At 49.7% G+C, this 23005-nt stretch overlaps 1 protein-coding gene across 1 annotated transcript; it reads right to left on the minus strand.

Moving 5' to 3' along the window:
- Positions 1 to 6195: 6195 nt before the first annotated feature.
- PURB (purine rich element binding protein B) lies at positions 6196 to 14564 on the minus strand. The gene has a single exon (XM_054726576.1). The coding sequence runs from the start codon at positions 14379 to 14381 to the stop codon at positions 13446 to 13448; it is 936 nt and encodes a 311-aa protein (XP_054582551.1). The 5' UTR covers positions 14382 to 14564; the 3' UTR covers positions 6196 to 13445.
- Positions 14565 to 23005: the final 8441 nt, after the last annotated feature.

The raw sequence follows: 23005 nt of genomic DNA on the forward strand, positions 1-23005 counted from the left end.
AGTGGATTGAGCATTGGCCTGTGGACTGAAGGGTCGCAGGTTCAATTCTGGTCGGGGGCACATGCCTGGGTTGCGGGCTCGATCCCCAGCAGGAAGCAGTGGATCAATGAGGCTCTCTCATCATTGATGTTTCTGTCTCTCCCTCTCTATTCCTCTCTGAAATCAATAAAAAAATATTTTTTAAAAAAGCTCCCGACTGCACTGAACCCCATTTCCGACTGCACTGAACCCCAGCTCCAGGCGAGACCCTGGGGACCCAGGCTTATACGGGGGGAATCTGGACTGTCAGGCAGAAACTCAGGGGAGCCGCGAAAGGCAGAGGTCTGGAGGTGCGCGTGTGCGCAAGTGCTCAAAGAGAGGACTGACTGCTGAATGCCGCTGGCTTTCTCTAGCGGGTGGGAAACGGAAGCTCCTCCACGACGCTGAACTCCAGTTCCGGGCGAGAATCTGGGAATCCAGATTCATTGGGGGAGAAACTGGACTGTCTGGCAGAGGGCGAAACTCGAGGGCGCCTTACTCTTAGAGGTGCTTGCAGTGATTACCCAGGGACACTGAGACCCAAGGGCATCATAGGGCAGGGCTGACGGGAAGCCAAGACTGTCTGCTCAGCCCTGAGACTCCGCCCCATCCAAGCTGAGCACAGAGGCTTTTGCAATTTTGCAAGTCTTGTCTCATAAGATTGTCTCCATCACAGAAGTTCTCCCGGCATAGACACAGCTGATCCTCACAGCCAATTGGCCTGGAGGTCAATTCCTCCCAGTGATACCAACAACAATCAAGACTTAACTACAACAAGGCTATACACACAGTCCACAAAGGGGTGCACCAAAAGTGTCCACTTCAGGTAACTGGGGAGGCCAAGCCACTGGGCCATATAGGACACCTAGCACACAAAGCTACCCTACCAACTCAGGGAAGCAGCGAAAATGCGGAGACAAAGAAACAGATCACAAACGAAAGAAATGGAGGAAAACAAACGACTGGATATAGAGTTCAAAACCACAGTTATAAGGTTTTTCAAGAATTTCCTAGAAAAGGCCGATAAATTTAGTGAGACCCTCGAGTCTCACTAATATGAAAAAGGACCAACTAGAAATTAAACATACACTGACTGAAATAAAAAATATTATACAGAGACCCAACAGCAGACTAGAGGAATGCAAGAATCAAGTCAAAGATTTGAAATACAAATAAGCAAAAAACACTCAACCAGAAAAGAAAAAAGAATCCAAAAATTCGAAGATAGTGTAAGAAGCCTCTGGGACAACTTCAAGCATACCAACATCAGAATAATGGGGGTGCCAGAAGAAGAGAGAGAGCAAGATACTGAAAACCTATTTGAAGAAATAATGACTGAAAAATTCCCCCACCTGGTGAAAGAAATAGACTTATAAGTCCAGGAAGTGCACAGAACCCCAAACAAAAGGAATCCAAAGAGGACCACACCAAGACACATCATAATTAAAACGCCAAGAGCAAAAGACAAAGAATATTAAAAACAGCAAGAGAAAAACAGTTAATTACCTACAAGGGAGCACCCATACGATTGTCAACTGATTTCTCAACAGAAACTATGCAGGCAAGACGGGAGTGGCAAGAAATATTCCAAGTGATGAATAGCAAGAACCTACAATCAAGACTACTCTACCCAGCAAAGCTATCATTCAGAATTGAAGGTCAGATAAAGAGCTTCACAGATAAGAAAAAGCTAAAGGAGTTCATCACCACCAAACCAGTATTATATGAAATGCTGAAAGGTATTCTTTAAGAAGAGGAAGAAGAAAAAGGTAAAGGTAAAAGTTATGAACAACAAAAACATATCTATCAACAAGTGAATCTAAAAATCAAGTGAATTAAAAATGTGATGAACAGAATAAACTGGTGAATATAATAGAATCAGGGGCATAGAAAGGGAGTGGACTGAAAATTCTCAGCAGGAAAGGGGTGTGGGGGGTGCGGGAAGAGACTGGACAAAAATCGTACACCTATGGATGAGGACAGTGCGGGGGAGGTAAGGGCAGAGGGTGGGGTGGGAACCGGGTGGAGGGGAGCTATGGGGGGAAAAAAGAGGAACAAGTGTAATAATCTGAACAATGAAGATTTATTAAATTAAAAAACAACAACCACCAAAATACCACCCACCCCCACCCCCAAATAACCCATGGGAAACTTAAATAAATAAAATAAAATGCTGAAGTTGTGGGTTTGATCCCTGGTCACAGCACATACAAGAATCAACCAAAAAATGCATAAGTGTAACAACAAATGGATGTTTCTCTCTCTAAAATCAATTAAAAATTTTTAAACAAGAAAATTCATTAGGGAAATTACAATCTTTTGACAAGTGGTGCTGGTATTTCTCCTTAAAGAGAATTTGCTTTTATTTATTTATATAGAAAATGGATTGGCAGGAAATGAATCAACATGCTGAAGTGTTCCCTCGGAAGTCTTCAAAGACTAAGTGGTAGTTACAGTGTAGAAACACTGCAGCAAAAACCCCAAGAATTTTCCCCACACTTGTTTCTGTCCTAGAAACCTTAAGCTGCAAAGGTCTGGAGAGTTCAGCAGTTGTATCCAAAATAGAGCTTGCAGTCCCCACCAGAAAGGTATGGGTCAGATGAGGGGCAGACAGATGAGATCCCACTGTCGTGATGACTCACTTGCCTGAGCGATATGGCCAGCTGGGTTTTCCTTGCCGGAAAATTGGCAGCTGCTGGACTAGAACATTCCACATTGCTGACAATAGTTCTCCTTCCCTCAGAAGACTGTTTTCTGCCATTTTTCCTGAGAACTTAACATGCTTTCTCCTCTCTTTTCCTTTCTCTTTTGTGTTATTTACTAGAGGCCCGACCGACGCATGAAATTTGTGCAAGAGTATGCCTTCCTTCCCCTGCCTGCTGGCACCGGCTTCCCCCTGGCACCCAGGATCTGGGCTTCCCTTGCAGCCCCGACTTCGTCCAGAACGACCTCCAGTCTAATTAGCATATTATGCTTTTATTATAGATACTAAAGGTGGGGACCCTGCCTTTATGTTCTGAACTATGCATTACTGGGATGCAATATCTATATATATAATCTATATACACAAAAGGTTAATATGCTGTGTCCCTCCGACTGGTTGCTATGACGTGTACTGACCACCAGGGGGCAGATGCTCAACACAGGAGCTGCCATGATGCACACTGTCCATTTACAAAGAAATGGCACCGAGGACCTGGCACCAACAAAGCAACACTCGACTTCCCCCAAGTGGGACACAGGTTCCACCACCACCTCGAGCGACACCTCACCAAATCGCAGCCAATGCTGCCGAGACCCCATGGCGCAAAATGCGGCCCACATCCCAGCCCAGTTCAGAATGGTGACTGTGGGTGCTGGGTAATGATGTAACATAGCAACACCCGGCTTCCTCTCCCTAGCGACTAGCCTCCTTGCAGTTTCTTCAGCCCAGGAACACGACTTGCTTTATAGCCCGGTGCAAACACTTTACACTTTAACCAAATGTCTGTGAAGCGTTTTCCCGTGCCTCATCTCATTTGATCCTCACAGAAGTCCTGGAGTAGGCAGATAGGAGACTCGGTAGAATCCTATTTTCATTAGCTGCAAAAAAGCTCTCCCTGGCGCCAATGCACGTGTGTTTCCATCTGTCATTGTCGTTCATGAATTTGGTTGACACTTCTAATATAGAGAAAGAGCAAATAGCGATATTAAAATATTGCTTCTAATTAATTTTCTTTTAATGTGCACGAATTTGTGCACTGGGCCTCTAGTCCTATATAATTAAAGCCTAATATGCTAAGTGTCCAGTTGACAGTTCAACCAAAGTGTAATATGCTAATGATATGCTAAGGCTGCTCAACCGCTCACTATGACATGCACTGACCACCAGGGGGCAGACACTCCGACTGGTAGGTTAGCTTGCTGCTGGGGTCCAGCCCATCTGGACTGAGTGAGACAGGCTGGACACACCCTGGAGCCCTCCCGCAGTCCCTCCCCGTCTGGCCAACCTCCCGCATCCCTCCCTGGCCTGGCCCCAATTGGGACTGAGCGAGATGGGGCCAGACACACCTTGGAGCCCTCCCGAGGTCCCTCCGCGACCCCGTTCGTGCACCAGTGGGGTCCCTCGGGCTGGCCTGTGCCCTCTCACAATCCAGGACCCCTCAAGGGATGTTGGAGAGCCGGTTTGGGCCCGATCTCGAAGGCCGGGTCAAGGAATCCCACTGGTGCACAAATTTGTGCACCAGGCCTCTAGTATATTCATAAAGGCGCTCAGGGAATTCTTCCAAACCTCCCTTCCTCTGTCCACCTACACTGGGCCCACTTCCTCCTTGGGGCTTGGGGAAATGGCTTCTTAGGATTTGAGATTCATAGAGGTGTTTTAATGAGCGGGGAGATCTGTAGCAAATTTCAGCTGAAACCCATCCTAGCTTCCTAGTCACATAAACCAGAATATTTGAACCCTAAATATATCCTCAATCTAATGTACGTTCTAATTCTGAAAAGCTTCCTACTATTTTCTCTCCTAACCCACTAAACTGTAAGTTCCACTTGGACCGTGTCTTCCACACCTAGTACAATATTTGTACATAAAGAACTGAATGAATTTACAACATGATCTGGCCTCATGGTTAGTAAGAAGATTTCAGAGTGCTGACCACCAGGTGGCTCTCATCTCCCTAAGTACCAATGGCTTCTACAGGAAACCGGACACTGAATATAGCACCGTAAGGATTTTGTGTGTTAAAGATACTGGAGTCACGCTGTTGGTTTATGACAGAGTCAGGAACAGAACCTAACTCACAAAATACCAAAACGCTGAAGTCATACCCCGATACCTTGAGGTGCTGGCTTCAAAAGAGCTCTTCAAGCTGCAGCCTGGCTGCACACCCAGAACGTCAGTGACAACTTTACATTAAGCTGACAAAATCAGCAGGGCTGCCCTAGCCTGTTTGGCTCAGTGGATAGTTGGCCTGTGGACTGAAGGGTATCGGGTTCGATTCCGGTCAACGGCACGTACCTCAGTTGCAGGCTCCTGGCCCTGGTTGGGGACATGCAGGAAGCAACCAATTGATGTGTCTCTCTCATATTGGTGTTTCTGTTTCTCCCTCTCCCTTCCACTTTCTTTAAAAATCAATGGAAAAAATATCCTCAGGTGAGGATTAAAAAAACAAACAAAACAGCCCTGGCTGGTTTGGCTCAGTGGATAGAGCGTTGGCCTGCAGACTGAAGGGTCCCAGGTTCGATTCCGGTAAAGGGCACATGCCTGGGTTGCGGGCTCGATCCCCAGTGGGGGACATACAGGAGGCAGCCAATCGGTGATTCTCTCTTATCGATGTTTCTAGGCCTCTTTCCCTCTCCCTTCCTCTCTGAAATCAATAAAAATATATTAAAACACAAAACTCAGCAGGGCTATAGCAGAAGCAGTGCACCAGGGCGAATGCTTCCGGAGGCCCCTGTCAGTGACAACAGCTACCTTCCCCAGAACTTCTGTGATTTCTGCAGTGAGGCTCCAATGGGGTTTGACCATCATCAGCAGCATCACCTGGGAACTTGCTAGAAATGCAGCTTCTCACACTCCACCCAGACCAGCTGAACCAGAAGCTCAGGAATTGGAGTTTAAGAAACCCTCCACGTGACGGAGGCATACTGAGGGGTTCTATGTGAATAAAAGCCCCCAGGTTCTCCCAGTGAGGGCACTGCTGACACAGTATTTCACAATTCCATTTGCAAACTTTTCTCAAAATGAGCTATTTTGGGGTTTGAGTGTTGATGTAGGTAATTTCAGCACAGAAGCATAGGTTAAGGCCGTATTTGAGTGCTTTGCGATCATGCATTTCTTTTGTTTTCCTCTAGCACAGTGGTCGGCAAACCGTAGCTCGCGAGCCACATGCGGCTCTTTGGCCCCTTGAGTGTGGCTCTTCCACAAAATACCACGGCCTGGGAGAGTCTATTTTGAAGAAGTGGCGTTAGAAGTTTAAAAAATTTGACTCTCAAAAGAAATTTCAATTGTTGTACTGTTGGTATATGGCTCTGTTGACTAATGAGTTTGCCGACCACTGTCCTAGTACAATGGCCTGTAAGTCATTTCAGTGGAAACTCACCCAATCCCAGACCCATTGAGCCCCAGCAGAGGCTGTGTGGCATCTCCCTCCCAGTCACCAGGTAATTCTTTAAATTAGAGACACCAGCACAAGATTGTCATTCACTTTTCCGCATACTTTATTTGTTACAAACATACAATTTTTTAAATATAGACTGTAAAACTCCATTTGCAAAAGTCTGCTATTGTAAGGAGTACACACCAGCAGTAAGGATTCTTAAACTTTTTTCTCTGTGAGTTTTTCTGTCAGTTTTGCTAGTTAGTGGTAATTACGGGACCCGCCATTTTAGAGACCTGTCTGAAGCAGCCCTGCTCATCTCAAAATTGACCGCAATCTGAGCTTCAACCTCCAGGCAGTGAGATCAACAGCCCATCTAGACTCTGCTTTTGAACATTTCCAGGAAGTATGGTTTCTGAATGGATACTGCACTTTACGGATTTGTTTGAATTGCCCATGCAGCTGTTTGTTAAAGTGCATTCTTCTTTTAAAAAATAAGAGGAATAATCTTTACTCTTTAATCAAGGTACTTTAAAAAATGAACTTTTTGGTCTCTCAGCAGATATTCCCAAGTTGATCCTATCACTACAAATTTTAGTGTTCTATTTACAAGTATTTATAGGGTTACAGGTGGAGGGGACCTTATACATTTAAAGGTGCAGCTTCTTTTGAAGCAGAAGTCAGTCCTACAAATTCACACATAAGAACACACACTTGGTTTACAATGCACAGCAGGTGGGTATTTACAGACTGAAGACACCCCAAAACCCCCTTTAAAGTAACTTCCATAGCTTCTCAGCCTTTCAGCTAAGATCAATTGTAAAGTGACTTCCAACCTTAACTCTACTTGTACATCTGATTAGATCAGGAAGCTGTCTCCTGCTGTCAAGATTTGGTTTTAACTTCATTCAAACAATGCCTATAGATTCTCTACCAGCAGGACATAGCCTCACTTTGGAGTGAAGAATCTAATGTAAGGAAGTCCTGATAGATATGACTGGAAACATCCCAGAATACAAATGGACTTTTAAAAATGATCATGGAAAAACACCTGCATGTAGTTGCAAAAGGAAGCATAAATCCCCATAAATTTCCCTAGAACTTTAATCTTAATATTATTCAAATATTGATAATTGAAAAAACTCAAAATATACTTGGCCTGCTACCATAACATGCAAAACTGCCCACTCTTTATAAGTAAGCCCTGCTCTGATGTAAAATGTTTCTGCACTTGCCCAATCTATTAACTTCTAGGAAATCACAGAGCTTTTTATAACAGAGGTGGCATGTGGACTGGGAGAAAAGGGTTTACATCTCATTATCTGAAGAGCTGGAAATGAAACTCCCAAATTCCTACACATGTGCTTAGTGACAGAATTTTTTCAATTTTCTTAGGACTCTCCCCGCAGTTATATGTTCCCAAAAAAGCAATTTTAAAAGGGGAAATATATACTTGCTCTAATATTTTCAAATATAAAGATTTTTTTTGAATCAACCTGATTTTGTGACACAGGGTATGAGTGGGGACAAAAGTTTGCCTTTAAGGAATAAGGGTTGGTCTAAATCAATTTTCCTGAAAGAGTTAGCCATTGAAATGAATGAAGATAGGAAAAAAACATGCTAGTGGACAATTTGGGCAGGTCTATCGTTTTCTCTCCAGTATTCTGAGCCCACATTTCATCATACCAAAGACATAACCAGCCCTCTCTCATCAATGACAGAGACACTTTACATATAACAGAGAAAATGAAACTTGCTCCTAGATTCAAACTCTGTTAATTACAAATAGTCATATTCTCTTGCTGCTTTTCTAACATGGCTTTGCCTGTCCCAATTGGAATGTCTAATTCAAGAGGCTTGAGTTAGATTTTCAAATGAAAAGCAAAAGATTGTGAATAAAGGTGATTACACTGATGACATATTTCCTATTTCATTAGGAAATATACATTCATAAAGGTCTTACTTGGATCAGACGTACAGATAACAATTGGAAATTACTTAATAAATCTTCATGATGCAATTTCGTAATTTTTTTCATTTTCCAAATTTAATTTTTGGTACTGATAATTAGACCACATTTGTTGAAATAAGAGTCTGATGAAACTAAGTTTTAAGAATGAGGGCTGGGAATGGTGACTAAGTAACAAAGTTAGCTGTATCAAGAATCTATCTCTTGAAACTTCTGGGGTCTAACATTTAAAAATTAATGGCTACTTTTCTAGATTAAAAATGGGAAATGAAGTTATAATTTGCCATTTCTATCTTATATTTGGAAATTTCAAACAGGGGATCGACGTGAACTTTTTCTTTTTTGTCTATATTTTTCTTAAGGTAAATGAGTTTTTTCTTTTCTACAAACTATCTTTCTCTGCCCCCAGCCCCACCTAAATACTCATTATTCAGTTTATTCAATGGGAATAGTAACTGTTTATGAAGACATCTAACTGATTTACAGTACTCTAAAACTAACCCTGAAAACTGAATCTCATTCATTTACTAGAACTTCAGTGCTGTTACTGACAAAAAAAAGTTACCTTAAGGCTCATGGGAAAGAAACTTATAAACTGTGAATGCAGCATTGTTCACTATCCCATCCACTGGAAGCTAGCAAAATGCATTCTGGGTCAATAATACAAACTTGCTAACATTAGGAAAGATTTCTACTCTTCATACACAGAGAATAATATTCATAAGCAGATTATCCTTAGGGGAGCCTGAGAAACCATGATCCACATCACACAAAGAGTCCGTGTATTTCATGATCAAAAAGTGCTTTTTCTTGAGAAATATGTCAGGGTTAAAATGGCAATATACAATGTAAAATCACTCCACACTTTCTCAAGTGAAGTACAAAATGGAAAAGGAGCAAAAAGATGGGAGGCTCTGCCCTCTGAACAGGCCTTATGCATGTGACTTTTAAGGGTGTATTAAATTAAAATAGTTTTTAAAGAGTTAACAGTGGGATTTTACACCACTATATATATTCTAAAACCTGAGATTGGACATCAAAGCAATCAACTTTGTACTTATTAGAGCAATTCTGATACTTCCTAAAAATAGAAGACAACTCAATTGAATTAATAACTCCCAGATCAAAACCATTAAATTTCCCCAATCAAAAAGGAGACCAATCACAAACACATTAGGTACTAAGAGTACTGCAGAAAGACTCTTGGCAAATGAGTCATTTTCACATAAGCAAAAGTCACTTTCTCCTTCCCCTTCTCACCGATCAAGGCCACACTATTTTCAAATGAATATCTACTGAGAGATCAGTTGTGCATTAGACAAAGTACCATAACTGGGTTAAAATGAAAAAAAATTTACAGTGAAGAATACTTATGTGCATAGCTTACACACTCAAGCGTCTCCTTAATTTCATCCACCTCAAGGCAAGGTAGACGCAAGCAAACTGTCACCTTTTAATACCTTGTGTAGATCATTCTATACCCCCCTGTAAAGCCAGTCAAGGTCACATTTAACAAAGCATCCTCAGCAACTATAGTGCCTGAAGTGTGCAGCCGTTTACAGACCACTCAATATGAGGGCATTATTATAACCAGCCTCTTCTGCCCACAACCCTGCATTTTCAGGTAAGACAGGATAATTGTTTTGTTTTGAGAAAACTGAAGCTTGAATCTCTTAAAAGACCTGCAATTTATTGCAAAATGATGGAGAGGTTACAAAGGAAGCAGGTTAACGGCTGCCTGGACTGAAGGCCTCTCAATCATTTTGCAGTAAACATTATGGACAGTGACCTGACAGGTAGCCGTGTCTGTCTCACAGCTACAGTCATTGTACCACCTACATGCCTCCCATCGTGACATAGGGGTCTGGGTTTCGGTTTGGTTTTCGCTTTGATTTTTGGTGCCATCCAGATTTACACTCTGCTCTGTGCGGCATATGCACTGACAACTTCCTTTGCTGATGAGAACTGTAGTTCTACATGAATGACAGGTAGGGACAATAGAAACCAGAAAGGAATTATGGGATATACTCAGAGTTTCTTGCTCTTTCAATTCTGTTCCTAAAATTGTGGACTTTTTACTTCTGTAATTGCAGCAGTTTGAGAAATGAACATTCTACCAATTATTAGGAAATAAATTTTACTTCCCTATTTCTCTGGAATATGACGATTTTGAACATGTCATTAGCTGCAATGTTTGCCAAAGTCAAAAACAAGCCCTAAATCACTGTGTATAGCAGTGGTTGAAAACAAAAGATTTTCTGCTTGGATTTAATATAGATTATTTCCTTTAATAAGCAATATCTACGACCGAATTCTAAAAGATGGCCCATTAATACCACCTTGTTTAACAAACCACACATTAAAAGTGTAGTTTCTATCGTCCCTAGTGACTGGAAGGAGGATCAGTGAAATGCTACAATCAATCCACATCCTTCTGTAACCTTCCTGCAGTAGGAAGAGAGGCCATCAACCACCCTGCAGGAGAAACAAACCTTTGAGATTGGTTAAGACTTAAAACCCACCACTATGACATTTACCACTTAATCTTACATAGGCAGGTCAAAAATTTTAATATAAATTACTTTTCCAACACATAGCTTATGCATTCTTTGCTCCTTTTTTTTGGAGGATTCTCAAATTGATTATCTAAAGATTTACATATGATATATTACTGTTATATGGTCTAATGACTAAGAAAATTTCTCTGGTAACCAAAGCTGATCCCATATATGGTAGTGTTCTTGGCATATATTCTATATGCCTCAGACCACTTCCACATTCTTTCTATTCAGCTAATTATAGCTTAGTAGCCACTGGTGAGGAGTGTGAAGACCCTGTCATTTCTACAGAATAGAAAGGCAAGGCTAGTTACTGCAATTCAGCCAAACAAAAGAACAGAAAAAAAGAGTAAACCAACCCCTTAAAAAGGAGAGGTACCGCACCTTTGCAAAATTGAACTGGCTCACTGCAGCTGAGCAACAGAACCACCACTGAAGCAAGAAAACAAGTTGGTCTATACAGGAATTGTACAGGATTTCAAAACAAAAGTTACAGCGGTCAACTAATAGCTGCAACCTTAATTTTCATTGCTGCCTCAAAGTTCGAAACTAAACAGTTTCTGCAAACCTAATGCTAGTTTCTCAGCTCCTTTACTAAACTGCTTAGGGATTTGTTCTCCGCAGCAAAGAAATAAAACACTCAAAACACATAGGTAAATACAGCAGGACATCATTGGAAACAGCTGCCTTGTAGTACAAAATACAGTACAAGTACACGGATGTCGTGAAAACATCGAAAATACTATTGCTCCCATACAATTTAGGAAACATTCTTTGCAACGGAGAAAATTTTTTAAAAAAAGAAAAGCTTTAAAAAAATCGGTTTAAAAACTCTACTGTGGACGATGAGAGTAGAGAAATTGTCTGAAAAGGGCACCAATGTTTGTGGCTCTTCCACTTTTTTTTTTTTAAATCTAAGATTAATAATATTCTGAATCACAGTCTAATTTTTAAAAAAGCCTAATTTTATATACATAATTATTTCCCTCCCTCTCAGCCACAATGCATGAAAACGACCTTTTTGTATATTACTTATTTCCTAATAAATACAAAAAGATTGTATATATTGAATAATACCAAAATAAGATAATAAAAAGGGTATGCAATAAATTAAAAGGCAGCTCAAATAAAGGGCAGTCATGCAGTTAAAAAAAAAAAACAACCACTAAGATTGTGGAGGTGGGGTTATTTGCCTCTTGGTTGAGGTGTTGCACAAAGCATACCTGAAAAACTTTGGAAAGAACATAGCTCCCATTTGATTCAAAGTTACCTAGGTCTATGACACTCAAATACCTTTTGATGGGTGGCATTAACTTGATTAGTAAAATCACTTCTACTAAAAATCCGTTTAAAATATATAAGAGGCGATCCTTGAAAACCCCAACTTTTATTCTTGAAAGACAGCTGGATAAACTGGCAAAAGCCAGTTTTGTTGAAATTTCAAGATGGTATAAAAACGCTTCCAGGATATAGTCAGCATATTCACGCTCACTTCGGCTCCATTCGGGTGGATTTCAGCTTCCAAAGGGCTCACTGCTTGCTAGACACACATCCATCTTTTGCCAACTTGGATTGTGAGGTACTGATACAATGGATCAAGTTTTTAAAATTTTATTTAAAAAGAATAAATGATGCTGGAATTCTGGACCTGAGGATCTTTAGTATTTGAACAAATCCACAGATTAAACTGAAGGTAGAGGAAGACTTCAGTTTTCGTTATTTCCAACTTTTCTGTTAGATGTATATTCCATTAAAGCTCAGGCTTGTAGCCACACTGTTCCTTTTTCAAGTTTTGTGGTTTAAAATCCAGACAACCAGTGGCCGAAACAGCCAAATTAGCCTTAATTCACTGGCTCCCATGGTGGAGCCACAGGGATCTGGCTCTCATTCATACCTAAGCCATTTCTTGGTAATGACCTCCATGTTTGAGAGATCAGGGGGAAGAACTTTAGTGAGCAGCAACCAATCCACTCAAACAGTTTTTTCCTTGTGCTTTATGCCCGATTTTTTCTTGTGCCTATCTCAGCAACCCCGATGTAAAACTGCTCTTCCATCTTCAAAAAATTTTGCCAACTTTTAAAATATTTTAGTAACCAATTCTAGTTCAAGGTTTGACAGCTGAATCCATTTGCATCCTGGAAGACAATTCAGCCAAGACAAGACATTGGCCTTGGTCCAGGTGTGGTGCAAAACCATCTTAAACAAAATGGATCCAATTTGTTTCTGTATTCCCCGGTGACTTTTTGAATTCATATTTTGCCCTGTCCATGATTAAAGTTGCATTCCTTTTCATTAAACCTGTACCCTCAGAACTGGGTAACTGCAAAGGTCTCTCTCTTCTCAAGAATTCCGTGAAGACCTAAATCCAAAATGCTGATTTCAATGGAGGTGAAGGAACAGACACTGCAATAGGAAGGTCTGGAGATCTTTAGGTTCCCGAGTACAACACAAGTTCAGCTGTGATCACGAGGTCTGGGTAACTCAGAAGTGTCCCTTGGCCCAGGATGTGGGAGGACCCTGGTGCGTTCAGGAACCTCAGCCGGGAAACCACAGAAGCTGGGCCTAGTTTGCTCAGGTGAGGAGACGCTGTTCTTGCAGGTTGCTGTCAGCTCCTTGGAACTTGACTGCTTTTCTCGAATTGTCCGTGACTGTTCTCTTATGGTTATTTCTCGTAATGAACTACATTATTTTAAGTGTTGTTTTCTCCCTGTGGGCCTCCCTTGCCCCCCCCACTAGCTCACTGGGGATGAGAAGGGAAGAGAGCTCTTTAGACGAGGGGACGGAAGTGGGGGTGGAGGCCCGTCGGGGAAGCTGCGTGCTTCAATCCTCGTCCACCTCCTCGCCCTCAGACTCGTCCCCGCCGCCGCTGCCCCCGCCGCGTCGCTCATAAAGCTTATCTCTCTGGCGCTCCTGGATCTCCTTCATCTCATCCGCGTACCGGCAGAAGGCGCCCCCGAACTTGCCCCAGGCCTTGAAGGGGACGGTGATGGCGTTGCGGTAGGACGGCTTCACCTCGCTCACGCGCAGGAACACCCCGTACTTGTTGCAGCCCACGTCGAAGAAGAAGCGCTTCGAGTCCACCGTGATGGAGGTGCCTTCCGGGAGCTCGCCGTACTGGCCGCCGCCGGGGCCGCCCGCGCCGCCGCCCGCGCCGCCCGCCAGCTCGTCGTCGTCGCCGCCGTAGTCGTCGATGAGCTTGGCCAGCGCGTCGCGGAACTCGATGAGGCCCTGCGCGGGCAGCGCGATGGTCTGCCCGCTCTGCAGGCCGCCGGGCGCGGGGCCGCCGCCGCGCGTGACGGTCTGGCGGATGCGCAGGAAGCGGCCGCGCTGGTTCTCCTTGAGGTCCAGGTAGTACTTGCGGTTCTCGCGGACCAGGAACTCGCTCTTGAGCGCGCGCCGCGGCCCGCCGCCCTCCTCGGCCGCCGCCGCCGCCGCCACCTGCTCGGGGCTGCTGGGGCCCAGCTGCGCGTAGTGCTCGATGAAGTCGCCCAGGTAGTCGCGGAACTCGGCGGCCACGGCCATGGACAGCGTGAGGCGGCTCTTGGAGCCGCCCGCGCCCACCTCGGCGATCTTGAGGAAGCGGCCCTTGGCGTTCTGCTTCACGTCCAGGTAGAAGCGCTTGTTCTGGATGTCCAGCCGCTTCGAGGCCAGCTCCTGCGTCTCCTGCTCGCCGCCGCCGCCGCGGGACGCGGGCTGGAAGCCGCCGGGCCCGCCGCCGCCGCCGCCGCGCTCGCTGCCGCTGTCGCCGTCCGCCATCTTCTTGGCCGCCGCGCCCTGGCCGCCGCCGCCGCCGCCGCGCCCTGGCCGCCGCCCGCAGCCCGCCGCGCTCGCGCCCCTGCCCTCCGCCCTGCGGCTCGCTCTCCGCGGCCCCCCAGCCTCGCCGCCGGCCCGCTCACTCTCTCCGGCCGCTCATCGCCGGCCGCCGCCCCCCACCGCCCCCGCGCCCCGCCCCGCCACTTCCGCCTCGGCCGCGCTGGCTTCCGGCGCGCGCTCGCGTGACGCAGCCCGTTCACGCCCATCCTGTCCTCGCGGCCGGAAGCGCCGCGCGCGCGCGCGCGAGGCGGCGGGGCGCAGAGAAGTGACGTCACGGGAGAGGCGAGGGCCGGGGGGCCCGGAAGGGCGCGGGGGAAGGTGCGGGGAACCGTCCCGGGTGCGGCGCCGCGGGCCCAAACTCCCCGGCGTGTGCGCTCCGGGTGAGCGCGTGTCCAGACACAGGGCGGCGTCCGGGGGCTCGTCTGCGCTCGCCGCACACCGGGGCCCGCCCGCCGGCACTGCCGCGCGGGAACCGCCCGCGGGAACCGGTGACGGGGACGCCGCTTTGGTCCCCGGAGGCCTCACACCAGCCCCGGGACGTACGTGGGAGCGTAGCGTCCCGACGACGCAGGGGAACGGGCGAGGGCCTGAGCCGGGGAGGACCCCGTGTTAGCGCAGAAGGACCCACGCTTCGTGGGCCGCGCGCGTCCCGGGCCTGCACCCCACGCCAGCCCGAGACCAGGCAGACAGTGAGCCTGCGCCCTCCAGTTGTGGGAGTGATCGTGCCTGTCCCCGGGGTTTGTAAGAGCTACTTGGGATGCAGTTTAGGGCAAAGAAGGTGACCCACACCGGAACCCGGGGGCCCGGGGAGAGCCCTCCCCCTCGGAGGGAGGCGCCCCCTGCTCCCTCCTCTGCTCTTCCTGCTGGTGGCTCACCCCGGGCCCGCGCACTGGACTGCATTCCTGTCTTTTCCCCAAGTAAACCCTTGGCGATGGAATACCTGGTCGGTTGTGTTTTATAGTCGATAAACGAGACAAAGCATGTAAAACACGTAAACTGACACGAAGGCAGCGCCAAGTATTAGTCGCCGCCGCTGCTGTTTCATAAAAAAGACCCAGTCGGGTCCTTGCCTAGTTGACGAGCGCGGTTGTGAGAGGTGCCCCCGCAAACCTTGTTAGGACATCGGCACAAGACCCGTCTCGGGTGGAAAAACACACACATTCAGGCAAAGTTAGAATACTGGCCCCCAGCCACACTCCCGGGATCCAGGGGAAGACAACAGTCTGGGGCCCCGGGCATGCCAGCCTCGGCGAGGATTTGGACGTTTTGAGTCCCTGGGGAAGGAATGCGAGGTCAGGCATCGCCCGGCCTTCCTGGAAGATGCCCACGCAGCTCCTTCTCTGATTTCTTGCCAACCAAACCTCTTCCCTGCGTGGGGACCCGGACCTGGGAAGGATGCTCTGTCCCCCTGTTCCTTTCTTACCAGTTTGGTTTCCACAGTCAAGTTCTAAGGGAGAGTGAGGTTTACTGTGTGAAGATGAGTAAACAGAGGCCTCCTTTAAGCTGGAATGGGGAGAGCCGGTGGGAGAGATCTTCCTCTCCACCATCCACCAGTTACCCCGGACCAGAGGATACCCACTTCCATCTCCAGCACGAGGTGTTTTCTACTCGCCTGCTCCAGCAGGAAGGAGCGGGACTCCTCCACGCGACCCCTCACCAGCATGGTTACAGCTCAGCAGATGGAAGGCCGCTGCGCTCTGAACTCCCTTCTTCACAGCAGCCCCTCCGCACGCCCACCGCGCCTCTAAAAGAAGGCTCCTTTCCTCTGCTCTCTGGACTTAACCCTGGTTCACCTGCCTTTGGACTGCATGCCCACATTTATTGTTCCCAATAAACCCATTTGCTGGCGAAATAGCTGGCGGTTTGTTTAAGGTCAACAATTGCTTTGTTTCCTTGGAAGTTTCATTCTTTCCTGTTACACTTAGGATCTAATACCCTACCGTAATATTCAATCATCAAGTTTTGTTTTGTCTTTCAGGATTTTTACAGTTTGGTTTTTAAAATACATGTGATTATATCATGTATTTATATTTTATATTTAACTGTAGTTTAGCTGGGATGTATTTTGGTGTGTGTGGTATGAACTGAAGAATCTAAAACATTTCTTTCAAATGACCAATTGTCCCAGTACTATTTATTGGGTAACCCTCCAAGGACAGATCTCAACAGGTGGAGATGGATGTAGCTTATTTGGGGCAGAGGGAACATTTGTTCCCAGATGGCTAGAAGTCTAGTTTGGCTGGAGCCCGGGATCTGTGAGGAGGGGGTGATGAGCAACAGAGTGGAAGGTGGCTAGACGGGCTGCTGGGGGGACCTGGTTTGTAGGTGGGAGGGAGGTGGGACTGGAGCCCAGGGGGAGCCCCTGGAGCTGTGTACATGGAGTGTGACGCCTCCCCTCTGTGTTCCCAGGAGGTGGCCCATGATCCAGGACAGCGTGCGTGCGCTGTGAGGAGGCAGGACTGGACGTGGCTGGTGGAGAGAGGGAGGGAGACTGTGGGGTTCAGGGGCAGGAGAAGGGTCAAGATTTAAAAACCCAACATGGGGATGAGAGACAGGATGCTGTGAGTGACCAGCTCCCAAGGCTGTTCAAGAAGGATGAGGTTTTGTTTTTTTGACTTAATATGTGTTTTTTTTTTTTAATATATTTTTATTGATTTCAGAGAGGAAGGAAGAGGAAAAGGGAGAGAGAGAAACATCCATGATGAGAGAGCATCATTGATTGGCTGCCTCCTGCACACCCGCCACTGGGGATCGAGCCCACAACACAGGCCTGTGCCCCGACCGAGAGTCGAACTGTGACCTCCTGCTTCATGGGCCAACGCTCAACCCCTGAGCCACGCTGGCCGGGCCAGTCTGAGTTCTTGTTGGAGACCGCAGAGGGCCCGATGCTGCGACTGTGACGTGCCCCGCCCACAAAAGTCACAATAAACTACACTGCAGAAGGAGCTGCTTTGATGCATTTTTGGAATATTAAAAATTTTCCCCGGAAGTATATTCCTTCTCGGTGGCCTTAAGCACCTGTTGTGGCCGCCTTGTGGCAAATCCAGCATGAGCAAGGGCCTCTCAGTGCCGGCATGTTCCATCCGAGGAGCTGGCTGGATGCCCAGGGGAGACGTCCCAGCAGCTGTGGTCCCAGACAAGCGGAGTCAAGCGCGGGGCCAGCACCGGAGATGCAGGCTTGGGAGCTGCTAGCCGACGGGTGGGCTTGACCTCCGCTTCCAAGAGCTGCAGAGAGAAGCCAGGGACAGGCGAACAAGACGGAGAGAGGCCGAGGGGCCCGAGGTTACGGTCCGTGCGGAGCCTGCAGGGACCCTTCCCAGGCGCCCTGGGGTGGGGGTGCGGGAGGAAACCCCAGACCTACCTCGTCTGTCTTTGGGGGATATGTTTGTTGGATGAGAGCGTTGAAACCCCAACCCAACCAATAGAAACAGAACTGCTGAAAAGTGTACCGGCTGCATGGTAAACCGGCCTGAGGAGCCATACCTGGGGCCCCTCCAGCCCTTCACAGCCGGGGGGCTGTCCCTAGCCGCAGGGCCCCCCAGTTGCCCTCAGCTCATCAGGCCCAGCTGTGCTCACAAGGCCTCCAGGCAGGCTCTCCCCTCAGCTGCTGGGGGAACAGGTGTGCCCTTCCCACCCGCCCCGAGGTCACACTGGTTTCTCCATGAGCCGGACAATGGCCATCTGTTCTGACTTCTCGTTTCATGGAGAAAATCCCGGAATGTTGTCCTCCCTCCGACTCTTCCTGGGGACTCGGCTCTGCCTCCCCCACTCCTTCCAGAAGGCGTCTGGCTCAGACACTGCCCCACCTGCCTCCCCGTCTGCTCCTCGCCCTCCCACAGGCTGGAGACCGCAACGCAAGGCCCTGTGACCGGCGGCCGCAGTAATGACGCCGGCCTGAGCCACAGCCAAGCCCTTAAAGAAACCTTTACCTGACGGAAGTCGGAACCCCAGGAGCGCTTCCCGAGCTCGGCAGGCGAGTGTCCAGCAGGCCCTCAGCCGTGTTTGTTTTGTTAATCCTCATCTATTTTCCATAGGTTTTTAGAGAGAGTGGAAGGGAGAGAAGGAGAGAAAGAAACATCAATGTGAGAAAGACACATCAATTGGTTGCCTCCCACACGCACCCCAACTAGGGCCAGGGATCAAACCTGTAACCAAGGTATGTGCCCTTGACCGGGAATCGAACCCAGGATTCTTTGGTGTGTGGGCTGATGCTCTAACCACTGAGCCACGCCAACAGGGCCCTCAGCCCTGTGTGAAACCCCTGGTCCACAGCCTCTCCAGCCCTGGGTTTTAGCCTGGGACAGCCGGAAGGCACGGTTTCTCTGCCGCCGTGGTACACACACACACACACACCACGCCTCCCCGCGTGGGCCACAGGGTTTCCTTGGCGGGGAATGCCAGCCCACGCTCTCTCCCTGCTCCTGATGGGCGAGGAATTCTTCCCACAATCCTCTGTGCCTGTGCTCCTGCCTCGGTCCCTTCCCGCTGCCGCCGCGGGGGTCCTGGTGGCCAGCAGGCCTTGCCCGTGAGCAGTGATGGTCCGAGCTGTAACCGCTTTGCGGTGACACGTGCCCTGGTCGCGGTCACCCTGGGATTCCCTCCCTCCGGCCACTGGCTCTCGCTGGCTGTCCTGCCCGCCTCCCTCTCAGACTCCACACGGTGAGACCGGTGCAGCTCCCTCCAGCCCTGGCACCGGCTGAACCCACCGTGGGAGGCTCAGCCGCGCCATCTGCTCCCAAGCCCGCCGGCCATGCATGAATTTACCCACGAATGGAGCCCAACATGGAGGGATTTATCATCGGTATTTGTAGAGTAGGTATTTTGGGAAACATTTATGGAAATACTTTTAAATATGTTTTTATTGATTTCAGAGTGAGGAAGGGAGAGGGGGAGAGAGACAGAAACATCAGTGATGAGAGAGAATCATGGGTCGGCTGCCTCCTGCACGTTCCCACTGGGGATCGAGCCCACAACCTGGGCATGTGCCCTGACGGGGAATCAAACTGTGACCTCCTAGCCCTGGCCGGTGTGGCTCAGTGGATGGAGTGTCGGCCTGCGGACTGAAGGGTCCCAGGTTCGATTCCGGTCAAGGGCATGTACCTTGGTTGCAGGCACATCCCCAGTAGGGGGTGTGCAAGAGGCAGCTGATCGATGTTTCTCTCTCATCGATGTTTCTAACTCTATCCCTCTCCCTTCCTCTCTGTAAAAAATTAATAAAAATATTTAAAAAAAAAAAAAAAAAAAAACTGTGACCTCCTGGTTCATAGGTCAACGCTCAGCCACTGAGCCACGCCGGGCGGGCGCGTGCTGTGTTTTCCCACATCCGTGTCAGAGCATCCGTGTGTCAGAGCATCCGTGTCAGAGCATCCGTGTGTCAGAGCATCCGTGTCAGAGCACCTGGGTGTGGGGACAGTGGGTTGAGCCGGTGGTCAGGGCGGAGGGGGCTCTTGGGGTGCTCACCTCCCCATCTCCCAGGGTCTCGGGCAGAAAGGGCCCAAGGGTGGCTGAGCCCCGCTGTCCTCAGTTGAGAAATGAGGGTGCACCCGGAAGGTGAGCTGTGACGGTCAGAGGTGTGTGTGTCAAAGGGCCGTGACGATGTGGGAAGGAAGGCCGGTTTGCTGTGGGCAGGTCCGCACTCGGGTGGAAAAGTCCGGTGTGGGAGGCAGGGCAGCGCCCCCCTCAGTCACTCTCCCTTCAGGGCCCTGGACGGTCACTCCTTCCGTGTCAGGTCCCAAGTGGTTACCGAGCACCTGCTAAGTGTGGGGTTCTGGAAGGTCCGGGAGCTTCGGTGGGGAGCCCAGAGGGGCCGACCGCCTCGGTGCCGGGGTTCCATTCTGGCGGGGTGCCACCGGAGGGGTGTGCACGAGCCCCCCGCCGGCCGGGGCTGCCCTGTAGGGCGGGGTCCAGCCTGAGGGCGCAGGTTGAGAAACGGAGGCCGGAGGCCGGCAGCAGCGTCTTGCCTGCCCCCTGGTGGCCAGTCCGGAACCTTTCGTGGCACAGGAAGCGCCAGGCAAGGCCAAGGGGATGCCAGGGGGAGACACCCCAGAGCAATGGTGGCACCCCACCTCCCACCTTCACGGGTCGGGGTCCTGGCCGATTCATTTGTCAGAAGCCCCTGACGGCACATTTAAGGTCCGAGGTATCATCCAATGTCAATTTCATGTGAAGATAGAAGTGTGTAAGCGGGCACCAAGCCTGGCTCCGGATGTGAGAGGAAGGCATTTGGGGGAATGCGAGGAGCGGGGCTCCAGAGGGAGCGGGCGGACGGCAGTGTCGGAGGTGGCGCCAGGCGGGAGGGGTAAGGGCATTCGCTGAGAAATGCTGCCTGTCAGCTGGGTGCAGGTTTGAATTTCCACGACAAAATGCTGGGGAAGGTCTTCCCCGCGGAGGTGGCCTCTGAGCTGGCCCCCACGTGGGCACCGGTGAGGGGGGTGGCCTCTCTTTCCCTGGGATCGGGCTCGGCCCGGTGTTGGGGGAGGTGCTGATGAGCGTGAACAGGGAAGCTGAGTCGGGCAGGGACACTCCTGCGTCCCCTGTCCCCACGGAGCTTCGGAGATGGACACACTGGTGCCCCCGTCCCAAGATGGTGCCCGGCGGTGGACACGGGAGGCCCGGCTTTCCCAGGACAAGTTCCCGTAAGTGGGGGTCCCACTGCTGCTCTGTGTGCCCGGGGTCTGGCTGCTCCTTAAGAGAAGTGGGCAGGGAGGGAGGCCCAGGGGCCTGACAGGCAGGGGAAGGGCAGAACGGGACCCACCCAGTTTTTAAAAAATATATTTTTATTGACTTCAGAGAGGAAGGGAGAGAGAAATAGAAACATCCATGATGAGAGAATCATTGATCGGCTGCCTCCTCCTGCACGTCCCACACTGGGATGGAGCCCACAATCTGGCATGTGCCCTGACCGGGAATCGAACCCTGACCTCCTGGTTCATAGGTCAGACCCACCCAGTTTTAATGACAAGCACAAGTGGAATCCATGGGTCTGCGGTCCTTGGGGCTGGCTCCACCGCACCCTCAGGGACCGGGCGTCCCGGCACAGCCAGGGCAGGACCAGGCCTGGCCAGGATGCTGCGCCCTAAGGGGAACCCCGAGGAGATGTAGGCGGCCTCTGGCTTCTGCTCAGTGCCTTGTTGATGAGGGCAGTGTGGGCCCTGCCCCATGCATTAGCTCCAAGCCACGGCCGGGGCCCTCACCCAGCACCAGGTAGCGGCCATTACAGATTATGGTCTGGTTAGTGTAGTCTGATGTTTTATTGCAGTGAAAGTGCTCGTTGAGCTCACTGAATCATTCATAGTTTAAAAGTTTTATGAGCATCATCTTGGCAGACAACTGTCATTGCAATTAAAAATAAATTACAGTAAAAAATTACCGATTGAGTCTTGAATAGCCAAGAGAACTTTATGATCTTGCTCTAAAATTACATGTGAGTCTCTAGCCGGTTTGGCTCAGTGGATAGAGCGTCAGCCTGTGGACTGAAGGGTCCTGGGTTCGATTCTGGTCAAGGGCTCGCTGTACCTCAGTTGCAGGCTTGATCCGGGGCCCCAGGGCGGGTGTGCAGGAGGCAACTAATCGATGTGTCTCTCTCCCATCGATGTTCCTCTCTGTCTTTCCCCCTCCCTTCTACTCTCTTAAAAAAAAAATCAATGGAAAATATCCTCGGGTGAGGATGAACAAAAAAATATATTAAATTTAAGTTGCATGTGAGAAATGGTGGGAATTCTGAAGGTTGCCTGGCAGCCCGAGAAGCTGCGTCCGGCCCGGTGCGGGGGTGCCACGCTGCTGACCTGGCTCTCCCAGGTTCTAGAAACTGAAGCGGATGGGAGACGTGCAACTTCTTTCCCCAGTGGCGGCCCCGAGAGGATGGCAGTCGGAGCTGTGGGTGACCGTTCCCCGGCCTCCCTGATGGAGGGGTGTCTGTGCACTTGTCCCTGCAGTTGGAGGCCCAGACTCTGGTTGTTGACACGCGGGGACTGGGAAAGCGGGAGCGGGGGGAGGAGGGGGAGTGGGGAGAGGGCTGGGCCCCATTGCAGCCCACATCCCTGGAGGGTGCAGAGGTGCCGGCACCCACAGCGTGTGGTGCAGCAGATGCGAGCTACACACTGGCCGAGACGTGGGTGTTGCGATGATTTCTTGGCACAACCCCAACACCTGCCTGTGAGTGAGCGCTCCTATCTGGCTGGAGGGTCAGGCACAGAGGTGACAGGGGATCTGCCCCACTCAGCTCCTGGGGGCCCAGGCCAGCCACTGGCGTCCCAGCCTCCACCTGTCACCCCACCTCCCACCCCTAAGTCTGGCCTGGGAAGCACCTGGAGCCCCGGTTCGCAGTGACAGGTGTCGAGTATGAGGGTCCGCGGCGTCGGGTGTGGGAACGGCCTGACTGTGGTTGGGGTCCAGTGACGGGGTCTGTCCCCTTCCTCCCCTGGTGTCACCTCCCTGGGACTGTTCTCAGACCCCGAGGCCCAGGAGCGCCACCTGGCGGCTGCAGCTTCTCTGGAGGGGGGCACACCGCGTAGGCTCTGGGCCCTGGGCGTGCACCTGCCCCCCGGGCGCTGGCCCCCCATGTTGCC

This window comes from Eptesicus fuscus, chromosome 14, assembly GCF_027574615.1.
Source record: "Eptesicus fuscus isolate TK198812 chromosome 14, DD_ASM_mEF_20220401, whole genome shotgun sequence".
NCBI classification, from domain to species: Eukaryota; Metazoa; Chordata; class Mammalia; order Chiroptera; family Vespertilionidae; genus Eptesicus; species Eptesicus fuscus.

Bases quoted from the DNA above. Each gene is read 5' to 3' on its own strand.
- PURB (XM_054726576.1), bottom strand. From the start codon at position 14,381: ATGGCGGACGGCGACAGCGGCAGCGAGCGCGGCGGCGGCGGCGGCGGG.